The 14,066-nt window shown below is 41.2% G+C and overlaps 1 protein-coding gene across 6 annotated transcripts in view; it reads left to right on the top strand.

Annotated features, from left to right (window-relative positions):
- SUSD1 (sushi domain containing 1) overlaps positions 1-3,334 on the top strand; it is a 147,511-nt gene extending 144,177 nt beyond the window's left edge. For 4 of the 6 annotated variants that reach the window (XM_036261796.1, XM_036261797.1, XM_036261802.1 and 1 more), the window contains exon 16: positions 2,321-3,334. In XM_036261796.1, the coding sequence (XP_036117689.1) occupies positions 2,321-2,563 (243 nt within the window). In that variant the 3' untranslated portion in view covers positions 2,564-3,334. Of the gene's footprint in view, positions 1-1,886; positions 1,981-2,320 lie in introns of all 6 variants that reach the window. The other 2 variants (XM_036261798.1, XM_036261801.1) reach the window with 2 other exon arrangements.
- Positions 3,335-14,066: the final 10,732 nt, after the last annotated feature.

A 14,066-nucleotide genomic window follows, 5' to 3' on the forward strand; every position in this document is an offset into this window, starting at 1 on the left:
CCTGGATTTTATTTTGGTATATACTATAAGCTGTTCTGATCAAAAGTACTTTACTCTAAATGGTTAATCAATTTTCTCAACACGAGTTATTAATAGTGTATCATTTCCCCAGTGATGTGAAACAGGAACAAGACAACAATAGCAACCATGGTTAACAATAGCTAACATTTGCTTACTGCTGACTCTGTGCCAGGTACTATTCTAACATATATTAACTGATTTATTTCTCACAATAATCTTATAAAGTAGATACTGCTGTTGTTCCCATTTTATTATATCATCCCTCAGTGGGGAAACTGAGGCACAGAATGGCTGAATAATTTGCCCAAAGTCCCACAGTTAGGGAGCAGTAGTGTTCAAATACAGACTTGGACAATCTGACTCCAGTATTCAAGTTCTGAAATTATTTGATACTTGGGTTTGTTTCTAGGCTTTCTGTTTTGTTCCTCTGTATCCATTCCTATGCTGATACTGTACTGTTTTAATATCTAATAATCCAGATCACTCCCCCATGCCCTGGCCTTGGCTCAGCGGTTGGAGCGTCCCGGGTTCGTTTCCTGCTAGGAGCACATACCAAAAAAAAAAAGACACCACAAATCACTTCCCCATTTTTTTCTTCACCAACTCAAATTTAACCACAGCTCTTTCTTCCATTTTATAATATGGTTTCTTAAAATGTCAGGGTCTTTTATGTCTGAATACTAAATGTAGCCAAACAATATAATCCATGTTTTTCTAGAAGTCTCTTGACAACACTTGCTGAGATAAAGAGTCTTGCAGGGTTTTTTGTTTTGTCTGTTTGGAGGGCATGAGTCCCGCAGGGTTCTTTAGCAAGCGGTGTGTTCCACGGCTGCTTTGGCTGGTGGCAGCTGCCAGGGAGTCTCCTCAGAACCAAACTGCTCTAACCTGGCCGTGGAGAGGAGGGCAGTGGCCACCGACGGAACTCTGCAACGACGGGACGATTTCAAGGCTGCACCGTCCAGTGTGGCAGCCACGAGCCACATGTGGCTACTGGGCATTTGAAACGTGTCCTTGGAACTGAGTGTTTGAAATAGTCAAGAAACTGAATTTTAATTTTAATTACAGTAATTTAAATAGCCACCTTGCGATTAGTGGCTACCCTCCTGGACAGTGCAAGTAGATGAAGAAAAAGTTCAGTAGCTTGAATTATTCTCAAGTGTGCCTCAGTCACTGCCAGGAAAACAAGTCACCTATGTGATGAGGATCTCAAGTTCAGGGGCCACTGTTTTTCCTCTCAAGCCTCTCCCCCGCCCCCATAACAGATCTTTGCTTTTGCTGTTTTCAGCTCCTCCAGGGCAGTGCTGGGTTACCCACAGGGCACACTAAGCACATACCTGGGGTGTTGGTAAAAAGGGGATACAGCCCTGGCCGGTTTGGCTCAGCGGTTGGAGCACTGGCCTGCGGTCCAGAGAGACCCGGGTTCGGTTCCCGCTAAGGGCATGTACCTCGGATGCAGTTTGTCCCGGCCCTGGTTGGTCGTGCGGGTGGCAGCCACTCGATGTGTCCCTTCACATCGATGTTTCCCTCTCTCTCCCTCCCGCTCTATCTGAACAAAAAATGGAAAAATGTCCTCGGGTGAGGATTAAAAAAAAAAAAAAAAGGGATACAAAAAATTAAATAATATTCCAACAGTGACAACCCAGCAAATCATCTATGAGAATTTGGGCTTGGTTTCACTTTCTTACATTTATTCCATGGCTTGGTGGTGTTTTCATTTTTAATTCTGTACACGCAGAGTCCGCCCCTAATATCTTTTCCGTGCCCGGTAGCACATTGCACACAGGTGTTTGTGCTTCCAAGAGGAACTTGCCTGCTGCGGCCTGCGGTGCCGTGTGCCGTGCTCAGGCTGTGGTTCTGTCCTGCAGATTCGCCGCTCGCGCTGCAGCAGATGGTAGGCGTTGGGCTGGGCTCCGTGGCTGTCGTGGTGGTTCTCGCGTTCCTCTCCTTCTTAGCAGTGTGGTATGTGAGCCTGGTTTTGAGAAATGAGCGGCGGAGGGAGGGTGGGGTTGGAGTCATGAAAAACAGCTGGGATTGAGGAGGGTCAAGGAATGCGGGTGGAGGTAGTCCTGGGCTTAGCTGACACTCAGCAGGCAAAAGGCATGAGTAACTCTGCACTTTGGGGTGGGGGACGCCCTCCTGTCTCAGGAGAAGAGCAAGGTTGGTGATGGCTGCTCTGGCCACTCACGGAGTGTTGACTGATCTTCCATGTAGCTTCTCGTGAACGTGCATGGACTGCTCACAGGGACGCACCACAGGAAAACCACGGTGTGTCAACGATTCTGTCCTCTTCTGTGTCTAGATTGCAGATGGGCGCTCCGTGGGGAGGATGTACTGCAGCTGGGCAGATGTTATGACTGCTTCTCAGGTACCTGCACAGAGCACCTTCCATCCAGGTGTGTGGGGGCCTGCAGACTTTCTCCATTCCCAGCTTGGTCCCCTTCCTGGATTCAAGATGGTGACTATCTCTATGGAACCCCCAAAAGGAGGAAACTCAGAAATTGCTGACATCTTCCCTGCTGCACGACCAGTTCTGTATCTGTGAACTTGAGACCCTTGAAATACAGTGAAATATTGGCCACAGGCTACAGATCACATGTCCTGGGCCTGCTTCTTCCTCTGAGTGGTGCCTGGGAAACAGCTCCCATAGGCATTGAATACAAGAGGGTCTCTGCATCCTTTTTTAAGAGCATCTTTGTTCATTAATTCGGAATCCATTCTTTTACAATAAGCAATTAGATGGACTTAAGTTTGGATTAAAATCTGACTTTATGAAAAAGGTCATTGAAAAGGATGGAGATCATTAACACAGGCACACTTGTCAAACATTTTAGAAACAGCACTTTTCCTATAATTAATGGATATCTAATGAGAAATTATGCTAGCCTGGCCACTCCAGGCTCCGCTGCAATGTCTATTTAATACAGTTCCATTAGTGTCCTGTATTCAAAAGCCATACGTGTTTATTCCAGGAAAAATATTCTGTGAATTTAGAATTCTCTTGCATATGAATGAATATTTATAACAGCGTTGGTTAATGTTTTTATTATTATTAATGAGGGTGTCGTAAAAACGCTCTGAGACGCCCTTTAGATTCAGAGGCACTGGGTTGGAACATTGTCGAGCCTATGGCCAGAACCTGTGTGTTTGCAGGGAAGGGGGATCAATGTGCCAATGTTTTATCTGCAGTAACTATGACTGTTGCTCTATCATGAACCATGAAGCATTAGAGCAGCGGTTCTCAACCAATGGGCCGTGACCCCTGTGGGGGTTGAACAACCCTTTCACAGGGGTCGCCTAAGACATAACAGTAGCAAAATTACAGTTATGAAGTAGCAACAAAAATTATTTTATGGTTGGGGGTCACCACAACATGAACTGTATTAAAGGGTCATGGCATAAGGAAGGTGAGAACCACTGCATGAGATGGAAGCAGTCCTGGGCCTACTGTCACTATGCTGAATTTACAGGTGGACTAGAGCAGAGTCAACTTTTAAAGCCTGAATGAGTATTCTTTACTTTCCTTCCTAACCGACAGTATAACTCCAAGGCTCAGTAGGAAGCAAATGGAGAAGAAAGGCAGAGACTTGTGATTTCTCTAAATAGCAGTGGCTTCTCCTCCTCCCTCCCTCTCTAGCCCTGGAGAATCAAAAGCCTGAGGGAGGTAAAAGAGGGACAGTTAGATTGTATAACCTCCAGGAGTCGTGTATAAGAACACCGTCCTGGAATTGGACAATGTTGCAGTCTTGAGGGAAAGGGACAGTCTCTCCAACATGGTGGGCTGGTGTGTTCCCCACTGGCTTACTGGGCATTGGTGAGGGACAGATTTGAGCAGCCTGGGCTTGTAGGCAGATGAGGAGACAATAGGAACAGGTGGAAACTGTCCATGAGGTTGCTCTGCCCTGGAGGTTCCAGCCCAAAGTGTATCCATTCACTTGGGAAGAGTCAGAAAGGTGGAAGTAATATCCTGACACTTGGGTGTTTGATGCCAGCTGTCCGTCCCTGGCCCCTGCCAATGCTGGGCAGCATTAGGAATAATTGTCCTTTGTCCTCTGAAGTACTACCTCAGACCACAACTTAGGGTCAATATTCAGAACCATTCAGCTCTTGTCTCAGGCGAATCATAGAGTAGAGCTCTCAATAGATTAATACTAACAGCTTTCTACTCTTCATTTTTATGTTCAACAATTCAAATTCACACTATTTTCTCAACTTGAGTTAAATTTGTAATCATTACACATTATTGTGATTAGTATAGGGTAGAATCTCTGATGAGTAAGGATTTTCCCCCAAAGCCTCCTCCATCCCAAGAGAGAATCTAAGACCCCCCCCCCCTTCTCCTCCTTCTCCTTAAAACAAAACAAAACAAAATAAAAAAACAGTTTTGTAAACACCATATGTTTCCACAGTCCCCTAATTTCCAGGCTCTAGAATTAAATGCCAAACAAGCTACAGTTGTCCACATGGAAACCTAGCATAACTGTCATTGAAAAAAGAAATCCCACTTGCTTAGCATAAAAATTCTAGTGAAACTAACTATTAAGTAAAATGTACTCTTGGGTATGGTGCAGAGTATAAAAACTGCTCATGCAAGAGAACTAAAACAGCAAAAACATGGACTTTGTCGCTCCTCTAAATGTTCCAAATTATAAGTCACTGAGTGTTAATCCTTAACAGAAGCAGGTGCTGAGCATTTGCAAAGAGTGTGTGCCGTTTTTCTGCACTTCTGTCAAAGAGTTTTCTTATAAACATGAAAACAGCCCTAAGCTTTCTAAATTCGCCTGGTAGATTTACCACAATACTTTTTTTCCAAGTGGATTCCAGGGGGTGGGAGGGCATCACAGGAGACAATAGTGGGTCTTCCTGGGAGAATGTGGGTCCTCTGTCAAAGGACAAGTCAGGTAGCACCCAGAGTTGGGTAATGAGTGCCAGGAAATAAAGCCGGGTTCTAAGGTGGGGATGGAGGAAGGAAGGGTCTTCGTGTTAGCTGTCTCGGGACAGTGCATAGAGGTGAGCACTAAGATCCAGTCTTGAGCTCCTTTCTAGACTAGGGATCAAAATTGGGGGGCTGCCCAGACATGGAGCAGATTGTTCCCTGGCTGAGTGTGTGTGTGCGTGTGTGAGTACGCGTGCGTGCACCCATAGTTTTAATTGATCTCCACCATGGTTTTTGTTTGTACCTGTTCTTCATTCTCACAACAGTTCTGTGTGGTGGGAATGTTAGGGGTTATTGTTTACCCCATTCTAGAACAGAGAAATGGGTTCAGACAGATACGTGACTTGAATTGTGGGGCCAAGTCTGAATGCAAGTCTAATTCTCACTCCTGGGATTTGATAGGCATTGAGCTGATCTTTGGACAGGACTTTTGGTTTTGGTCGAGTCAGGCCTTTACATATCCAGACTCTATCTATCTATCTATCTATCTATCTATCTATCTATCTATCTATCTATCTGTCTTTCTATCTTTTACTAGTGCCTTTACTTTTATAGCACATGTGTCTTTTTCTACCTTTTTCACTATAAGGTACCCCCCCCACACACTTCTCAAAGGAGCCACGAACAACCAAACAAATAGATGGAGGTTAATTAGGGGAAATAGGTACTAGTCCACCTCTGACTCAAGGCATGAACTTGTAGCTGGGCACTTAAGACGAGAGCAGAAGTGATTATATTGAAATTCAACATTAGCTTAGGAATAAAGTTAATTTTAAGTTGATTTTGAAGAAAGTAAATAAGAATTCTGAGTGTTCCCTTTTTATTGCTAAGCTCACATTCTGATTTTCTAAACCTTTTATTTTTCTATTCTATTCATCTAAGAGAAAACCAGTGGTAGTGGTAGACAATCAAATAGTGTTTTAAGGATCTTTGCTGGTTACACTGAAGTCCCTGACTTTAGAGAGAAGCCAGCCTGTGTCTTTTTCTGTGCCCAAGTTTGTGGGCTGGTGATACAATGAAGCAAATCAATTTTAAAAGGAGTGTATGCTTGTTGTTTCAGAGAGAGAGAAAGAATGAGTCACTTTGTTGACGTGCCTGTGTATCTATAGCCATACTTCTTTGGTACACCTTTTTTCCTTGTTTTCTTTGCCTCTCCCCCTCCCCCATACCTCCCTCCCCCTCTCTCTCACACACATTATCTTCCTTTCTCTCTCTCTCATTCTTTTTTAAACAAACTGGGGTCAAACTATCCATGTAGTTTTATATCATGTTTCTTTTATTCATCAATATATCCTGGACATATTTTTCATGTTAATAATGGTTGCATTAAAAATTTGTACCATAAGTTATTTGACCAGTACTCTATTGTACATTTAGAGTGTTTCCAGATGTTAACTATTCTTACACAAGTCTGCAGAATTGTATGCAATTAATACTTAGGCTAAATTCTTAGAAGTGAAAGTGTTGTAATGAAAACCACTATTTGCATTTTATATTTACTACATATTGTCAGAAGAATCTCATAGGAAGTTTATACTCTCACCTGTAGAAAGCCTCAATACCACTGTTGTTGATATCTTTAATCTTCATTAATTTGGTAGGTGAAAAATGCCTTTTCAATGTTTTATTTGTATTTCTTTGACTATTTTGCATGTTGATTGGTCATTTCTAATTCTGTCTTGGTGGATTTCCTTTTTTTCTCAGTACTTGGCATGTTTGTCTTTTATTAGTTTGAAAAAGCTCTTTGTATTGTAGTAATTTTCACTGTTAGCTATCGTACATTTGTAAACAAATTTTCTACTTTATCATTTCCCCTTGACCTGGTTTGTGTCATACATTGCCACATAAAAACTTCAAATTTGTATAGTCAAATTTATTGGTCTTTTTCCTTATGTATTTTGCCTTTGATGCCATGCTCAGAACTTCCAATCTGAAGGTAAGAAATATAATGCAGCATTTTTAAAAATGTTTTTATTGATTTTTTAGAGAGAGAGCAAGGAAGAGAGAAATAGAAACATTGATGTGAGAGAGAAACATCGATTGGCTGCCTCCTGCACGCCCCCTACTGGGGACTGAGCCTGCAACCTGGGCATGTGCCCTACTGGAATCAACTGGCTACCTCTCAGTCAATGGGAAGATGCTCAAACCACTGAGCCACACCAGCAGGGAAAATGCAGCAGTTAAAAAAAAAAAATTTTTTTTTTAAATCTTTATTCCATCTTAAATTTATTTTAGAATAAGGAATGAGTTTGGAGGGATCCTTTTTTTTTTTTTTAATTGTTGCTAAGTGGTTTAGCCAGTTGTCCAATTATATATATTGACTGTTAATTTTTCCCCTAGTGATTTGAATCATATACTGAATTATATCCTCAAGTCTGTTTCTGAACTTTCAGTGCTAATACCAACTGCTGTAACTGTGAAAGTTTTTTTATACCAATTAAAAGTAAGTTACCACTTTTTTCTGTTAATTCTCAGAGTGTTCTCAGCTTTTGTTATATATTTATGTTATACATAATATTATATTATGTATATTTATTATACATAAACTAAAGGATTATTTGGTCAAATTTCCCTCAAAATTTTAATAGTTTCTTTGGGGATGTGTTAAATAAAGAATGTTTCTATCCCAAAACATGATATGTCTATTTAATTATTTTGTGTGTATGTGTCTGTAACCACAAATTAACATTCCAATTAAGCAGTAAAAAGGCTATGCATTCCTTTTGTTTTAAGGCTATAGCCAACCTTCTGGTATCCTAAGAATGTGTAAGTAAAATCTTGTGTTATGCTTTCTTATCTAGTCTTTTTTTTTTTTTTAATCCTCACCCTAGGATATTTTTTCCACTGATTTTTAGAGAGAGTGGAAGAGAGGGAGGGAGAGAGAGAGCAAAACATCAGTGTGTGCGACTTCCGGTCAAGATGGCATAGGTAAAAAAAAAAAATCAGTGTGAGAGAGATGCATCGATTGGTTGCCTCCTGCACACACCCTGATCAGGGCTGGGGATCAAACCTGCAGCCCAGATACATGTTGTTGACTGGGAATCGAATCTGCAACCATTTGGTCTGTGGGCTGACACCTCTAATCACTGAGCCACACTGGCAAGGGCTCTAGCCTCTTTTTCACAGCTTATAAGAAGGCTGTTTGGGGGGAGAAGGGAATGCCCAGCACCAGCTGTAAAAATCCCCAGGTGTCCATAGCGAACTACAAATTCAGAGAGATAATGGTCAAACAGGGAGAGGAAACCTTGGGAAGTGACACTCCCTCAGAACCCCACTTCTCTTTACTCCTGGGAGAGATGGATTGCCCATACCCCTTCCTCTGGTTTCTTTGTTCTATTTTCACTTTCCTCCTTGATAAAAACCCTGACCTGCATCGAGAGGGGAATATGGATTTCTGAGGACTAGCGAGAGGGGAAGATGGAGTTCTGAGGACTAGGAAAAGTCCTCAATCATCTTGAGATCCTGGCACTTGAATAAACCTCTTTCCTTTTACATGCACCTGTCTCATAAGTTTGGCTTTCATTGTAGCAGGCTGTAGAATCCGGATTTGGTTATATGTCTAGAGTATTTTTGTCTTCAACTTGTAGTTTAAATTTTGTTATTCTAGTTTATATTTTGTTATCTTGAGTCACTACCTCAGCTTCTGCCCCTGAATGCATCCACAACCTCTTACTGCTTTCTTATTGTTTCTTTCCCTCTAAGTCTGCCATTTGTGGGGAGAAGTCACATCAAGATGGCTCCTCCAGAAGTGTTCTCTTCCAGGGTGTCTCCTTGACCCATAGAAGCTCCCAGATCCTTGCCACACCAAATGGAGTATTGCCCTATGGATAGCTCCAATCACAGACTAGTTTTCTTACCCATTAGATCCTTTGTCCTTCCATCTGTGAAGCGTGGCTTGCTTCAATGTGGTTCTCACTTTTTGTTGGCCTGACAGCCTCAGCTTCTTGACACTTGGGTTTCTTATTCTTGGGATCAGATACCAGGCCACTGTGCCTGGTGAAGCTTTAGGGAACACAAGTCAAACTCTGAGTGGAGCTCCTTTGTCTAGGATTGTACTGAAGAACACTCCTTACCCCTACCATTGTGGTGGTGGTAGTGGGGGAATTGTTCATCATGCCAATAGTTTTCTCTAAAGAACTCCTTTTTTTGACCTTTTCAATTTAAACCACTTTATATCCTGAGTATTGGGTTAAGGAACTGTCATTTTGGAATATGGAAGTAATTGTAATTGATTATTTTATTCTAAATTTTTTGGAACTTTGGTCAAAAACAAAACAAAAGGAGTCAAAGAGATCAAAGGATATGGAAAAATAGTTCACAGAAAGAAATGCAAATGGCTGTCAAACATAAGAAAAGATGCTCAACCTCGCTTTTAAGAAATGCAAATTAGGGAAGTAGCATTTTTTACCTGTCAATTTAGGGGAAATGCAGAAGTTTAACAACACACTCTTTTGTGAGGCTTTGGGGAAACAGGCACACAGACATTTTTAGTGAGAGCACATAATGATCCAAAATCTGTAGAAAGGAATCCTGTACTATTTACTTTGCCTTTGTCTAGGTGCCTTTGTACTTCAAACCAGCAGTCCCACTTTTGGGACGTACTCTATGGGGTCTCCAGCACATGTTCAAAAGGACTCAGGTGCAATGTTGTTCATTGTGACATAATTTACAATAGCAAAAGCTTCAGCACAACTCAAATGCTTCTCAGGAGGAAACTAGTTACACAAATAATGATACGTCCATGTACACAATGGAATACCATGCAGCTGTAACAAAGGAATGAGAAGAACTCTACGCACTGATACAGAGTGCTCTCTAAGATGTGCTCTTTCTCTCTTTTAATGAGAAAAGCAAGGTGGAGAATAGTGCATATGGGATGCTATCTTTTGTGTAAGAAAGAGGAGGAATTAAAACATTTATTTACTTTACATAAAGAAAGACTGGAATAAGAACAATGAATTAATGAAAATGGCTAGAAATCGATCAAGGGAGAAAGGAGTGGAGGTGGACAGGATGAAAGTATGAGTTTTGAGTGTTGATCTTCTTATTTTGTTTTGAATTTAAACATGTAAGTATGTTACTAGTCAAAAAATAAACAAAATTTCATTAAAAAGAATGTATTCCCTTCAATATCCCATTAAACATGTGTCGAATCAAAATCTGATGGGTACTGCTTGGCTTCCTTCTCAGTTTAGACCAAAGACACTTACATCGTTGCCCGCTCACAAGTTGACTCGTGTTTCATGCCCAACCGCTGTTGACCGCTCACGAGTTAACTCGTGTCTGCATTCATGCCCAAAGGTTGCTGACCGCTCACGAGTTAACTCCGTCTGTATTTGCATTAGCTATTTCAATTTTTGAAACTCAGGGTAATATGGGATTATTGTATTTGTGACTCTTCGCCCTGAAGGTCGAAGTTCGAAAACCAGCACACTGTTCTACATTCTCACGCAGACTCCTTTTCTCCCCCTCCTCCGGGTGTGAGACCGCAGTATCGAAGGTAGGGAAACAAACACAATCCTAGTGTCCAGCCAGCTAAACTTGGACTATCTTCTAACCGCTCACAGTTTGTTTGTTTTGTTTTTTTTTTATCCTCACCCGAGGACATTTTTCGATATTTTGTTCAGATAGAGTGAGAGAGAGAGAGAGAGAGAGAGAGAGAGAGAGAAACATCGACGTGAAAGCGACACATCGAGTGGTTGCCACCCGCACGACCCAACCAGGGCCGGGGACAAACTGCAACCGAAGTACGTGCCCTTAGCGGGAACCGAACCCGGGTCTCTCCCGACCGCAGGCCGATGCTCTAACCGCTGAGCCAAACTGGCCAGGACTAACCGCTCACAGTTTGAACATACATATCAAGGATGTTGTAAAATCTTTCTTTGTCATGTTCAATTGTGTTCAGTTTATTATAAACAAATGACTTTTTTTGATATTTATGTTTTTATTGCAATTACAGTATTACAAAAGTTTCAACCATCATGGATCTCTGTCCGAGTAATTTTGAAATATATTGTAGTGATGTAGAAATTGATAGTTTATCAGAAGACAGTGATGAGTTGGATATTAGACCACCAAAACGACAAAAGAGAAATGTAATAAGATCTGATAGTGAAAGTGATTTTGAAGAAGAGTGGATTGAAAATGATATTACACCAACTTTGGAGGATTATTTAAATATTTCGGGTGTAACTGTCAACCTTAGTGATCCATGGAGCATCAGGGAAGTGATGAATTACTTTTTGGTGATGATTTTTTTCATTTAGCTGGGTTTTTTTTGTTGTTTTTTTTAAATCCTCACCCAAGGACATTTTTTTCCATTTTTTTGTTCAGATAGATTGGGAGGGAGAGAGAGAGAGAGAGAAAAACATCCACATGAAAGGGACACATCAAGTGGCTGCCATCCGCATGACCAACCAGGGCTGAGGACAAACTGTAACCGAGGTACGTGCCCTTAGTGGGAACCGAACCCAGGTTTCTCTGGACCGCAGGTCGAGGCTCCAACCGCTGAGCCAAACCGACCAGGGCTATTTAGCTGTTTCTTAAATCAATTTATACCACCACCAAATGGAACAATTTTACAAAAAAAATCTACTAAAACTGTACCATGGACGAAAGTTACCAATACTGATTTAAAGGCGTTTCTCAGTTTGTTGATATTGATGGGACAAACGAAAAAAATCACATTGCAGGGATGACTGGTCAACAGACCTTTGGATGAAGCTCCAGTATTTTCTAAAACTATGAGCAGAACGAGGTTCGAGCAAATTCTTACATTTTTCCATCTTAGTGATAATTTACAAAATACATCTAATGAAGACACACTGTATAAAATTAGGCCTCTTTTGGATAACTTTCTTCCAAAACTTCAGTCTTTGTATATACCTAAGCAGGAGTTATCCCTAGATGAAGCAATGATACCATATAGAGGACATATCAGCTTCAGAACATATAATCTGGCAAAAATAATAAAATCAGGGCTTTCAAGGAGAATGCTTTGCAGCTTCGAGATCTATTCGGGTGAAGGCAAAAGGCTGCAAGAAACTGTATTATCTGTCTTAGAGCCATGCCTTGATTCCGGGCATCACGTACACCAAGATAATTACTACAACAGCGTTTCTTCAGCTGAAATATTATTAGAAAGGAAAACGTTAATCTGTGGTACCATAAGAGAAAACCGTGGCTTGCCAGAGGTCCTAAAAGAAAAGTCAAAGCATCGTCAGAGAGAGGAAATGACATTTTTACGGAAAGGCCCACTGTCCTTATATCATGGAAAGATAGAAGACTAGTGAATATGACATCAACTATCCACAATGCCTCTATGAAAACAACTGGAAAGCAAAAAAGAAATTCTACGGAAGATAGAGTTAAACCTGCGTGCATATTAGATGACAACAAATACATGAAAGGAGTCCATCGAGCAGACCAATATTTGGTGAACAGCGGTATCTTTTGAAAAAGTATAAAGTGGTCTAAAAAAGTAACATTCTTGTCCTGGCTGGGGTGCTAAGTGGTTAGAGCATTGGCCCGCAGACCAGAGAGTCTCAGGTTTGGTTCCTGCTAAGGGCACCTACCTCGGTTTGTAGTTTGTCCCTGGCCCTGGTTGGGGTCCTGTGGGTGGCAACCAGTCAATGTGTCTCTCTCACATCAATGTTTCTCTCTCCCCCCCTCCAGTTCTAGCTGAAGATAAATGCAAAAGTGTCCTTGGGTGAGGATAAAAAAAAAAAAGCATTCTTTCTGTTCAATTGCGCTTTATTCAATGAGCATTCAAAATTTACTGTAATTACAACAGACAAAATAAAATAAGATACAAAGAATGTCTACTTGAAGGAGCTAGGGAGTGGATATCTGCTGGGTCAAATGAGTGCAGCTCAGAACCTAACTCTTCTTCTGGTCCTTCTAAAAGAGCTCCTTACATTGATTCACCTTTAGGCTTTCAGGGCAACTAAAAGACCACATTTTAGAAAAAATAGTCACCGGTATAAAAAAAAAAAATCCAACTAGAACATGTAAAGTGTGTGTTTCAAAAGGAAAGCGCAGCGAAACCAGATATATTTGCAAAGCATGTTGCGTACACGTGGGTGATTGCTACACAGTATACCACGCCAGAAATATTGCTAACATATATAATATGTATAAAATATACTATGTAGCAGATATGTACAAAGTTTCATTTAAATTCATTATGTATAAATAAAGTATACTGAAGTTTATTTAGATGGTTTCACTTTCATCCTCAATTACGAAAAAATAGCCGGTGACAGGAGATAACCTCTGCGTCAAATTGCCTGTCACCAGTGTGTTAAGATTTGGATGAGACTGGTTTAACTCTCCATTCCAAAACTGATGAAGTAGCCAGCGCTGTCTTTTAAGATTTCTGAAAACTCCATGAGAGGGTGGAGGTGGGTGTGTCACATTCCCACGATCAACTTCAGGGCCTCATTTTTGCTTCCTGTGCGTTGGTTCAGTTGCTAGATCACCTCACCCTCCTGTATGGGCCCCTGTTCTACCTGCACTGACACACTTGTGGGACTCAGCTCCTTTTCATGATTCCACTCAAGGTCTTGCTAAGGACTTTGAGCCTTTAGATAATGTGAATGGACAGTGTATTAGTTTCCTGTGGCTGCTGTAACAAATTGCCACAGACCTGGTGGCTTACAACCACACACATTTATTACTGTATTTTAATTTTCTCACGTTTATTATTTTAGAGTTCTGGAAGGCAGAAGTTTTCATGAGTCTCACTGGGCTCAAGTCAAGGTGATGGCAGAGGTGTGTTCCTTTTGAAAGTTCTAGGGAACATTCATTTCTCTGCCTTTCCCAGCTTCTAGAGGCTGTCTCCATTTCGCCGCTGTGGCTTTGCCTCTGTCTTCAAAGCCAACAGTGTGGCATCTTCAAATCTTACTCTGACTCTGACTCTCTTGAGCCCTCTCCTTTCACTTATAAGGATCCTTGTGAATACATTGGGCCTACCTGGAAATTCAGAATAGTCTATCTCAAAAATTCTTTACTTCATCACACCTACAAAGTTCCTTTTGCCATGAAAGGTAACATATTCTCAGGTGCTGGGATTAGTATGTGGATATCTTTGATGGCCATTATTCTGCCTGCT

The sequence above is a fragment of the Molossus molossus genome, unplaced genomic scaffold (genome assembly GCF_014108415.1).
Source record: "Molossus molossus isolate mMolMol1 unplaced genomic scaffold, mMolMol1.p scaffold_m16_p_14, whole genome shotgun sequence".
Taxonomy (NCBI): Eukaryota; Metazoa; Chordata; class Mammalia; order Chiroptera; family Molossidae; genus Molossus; species Molossus molossus.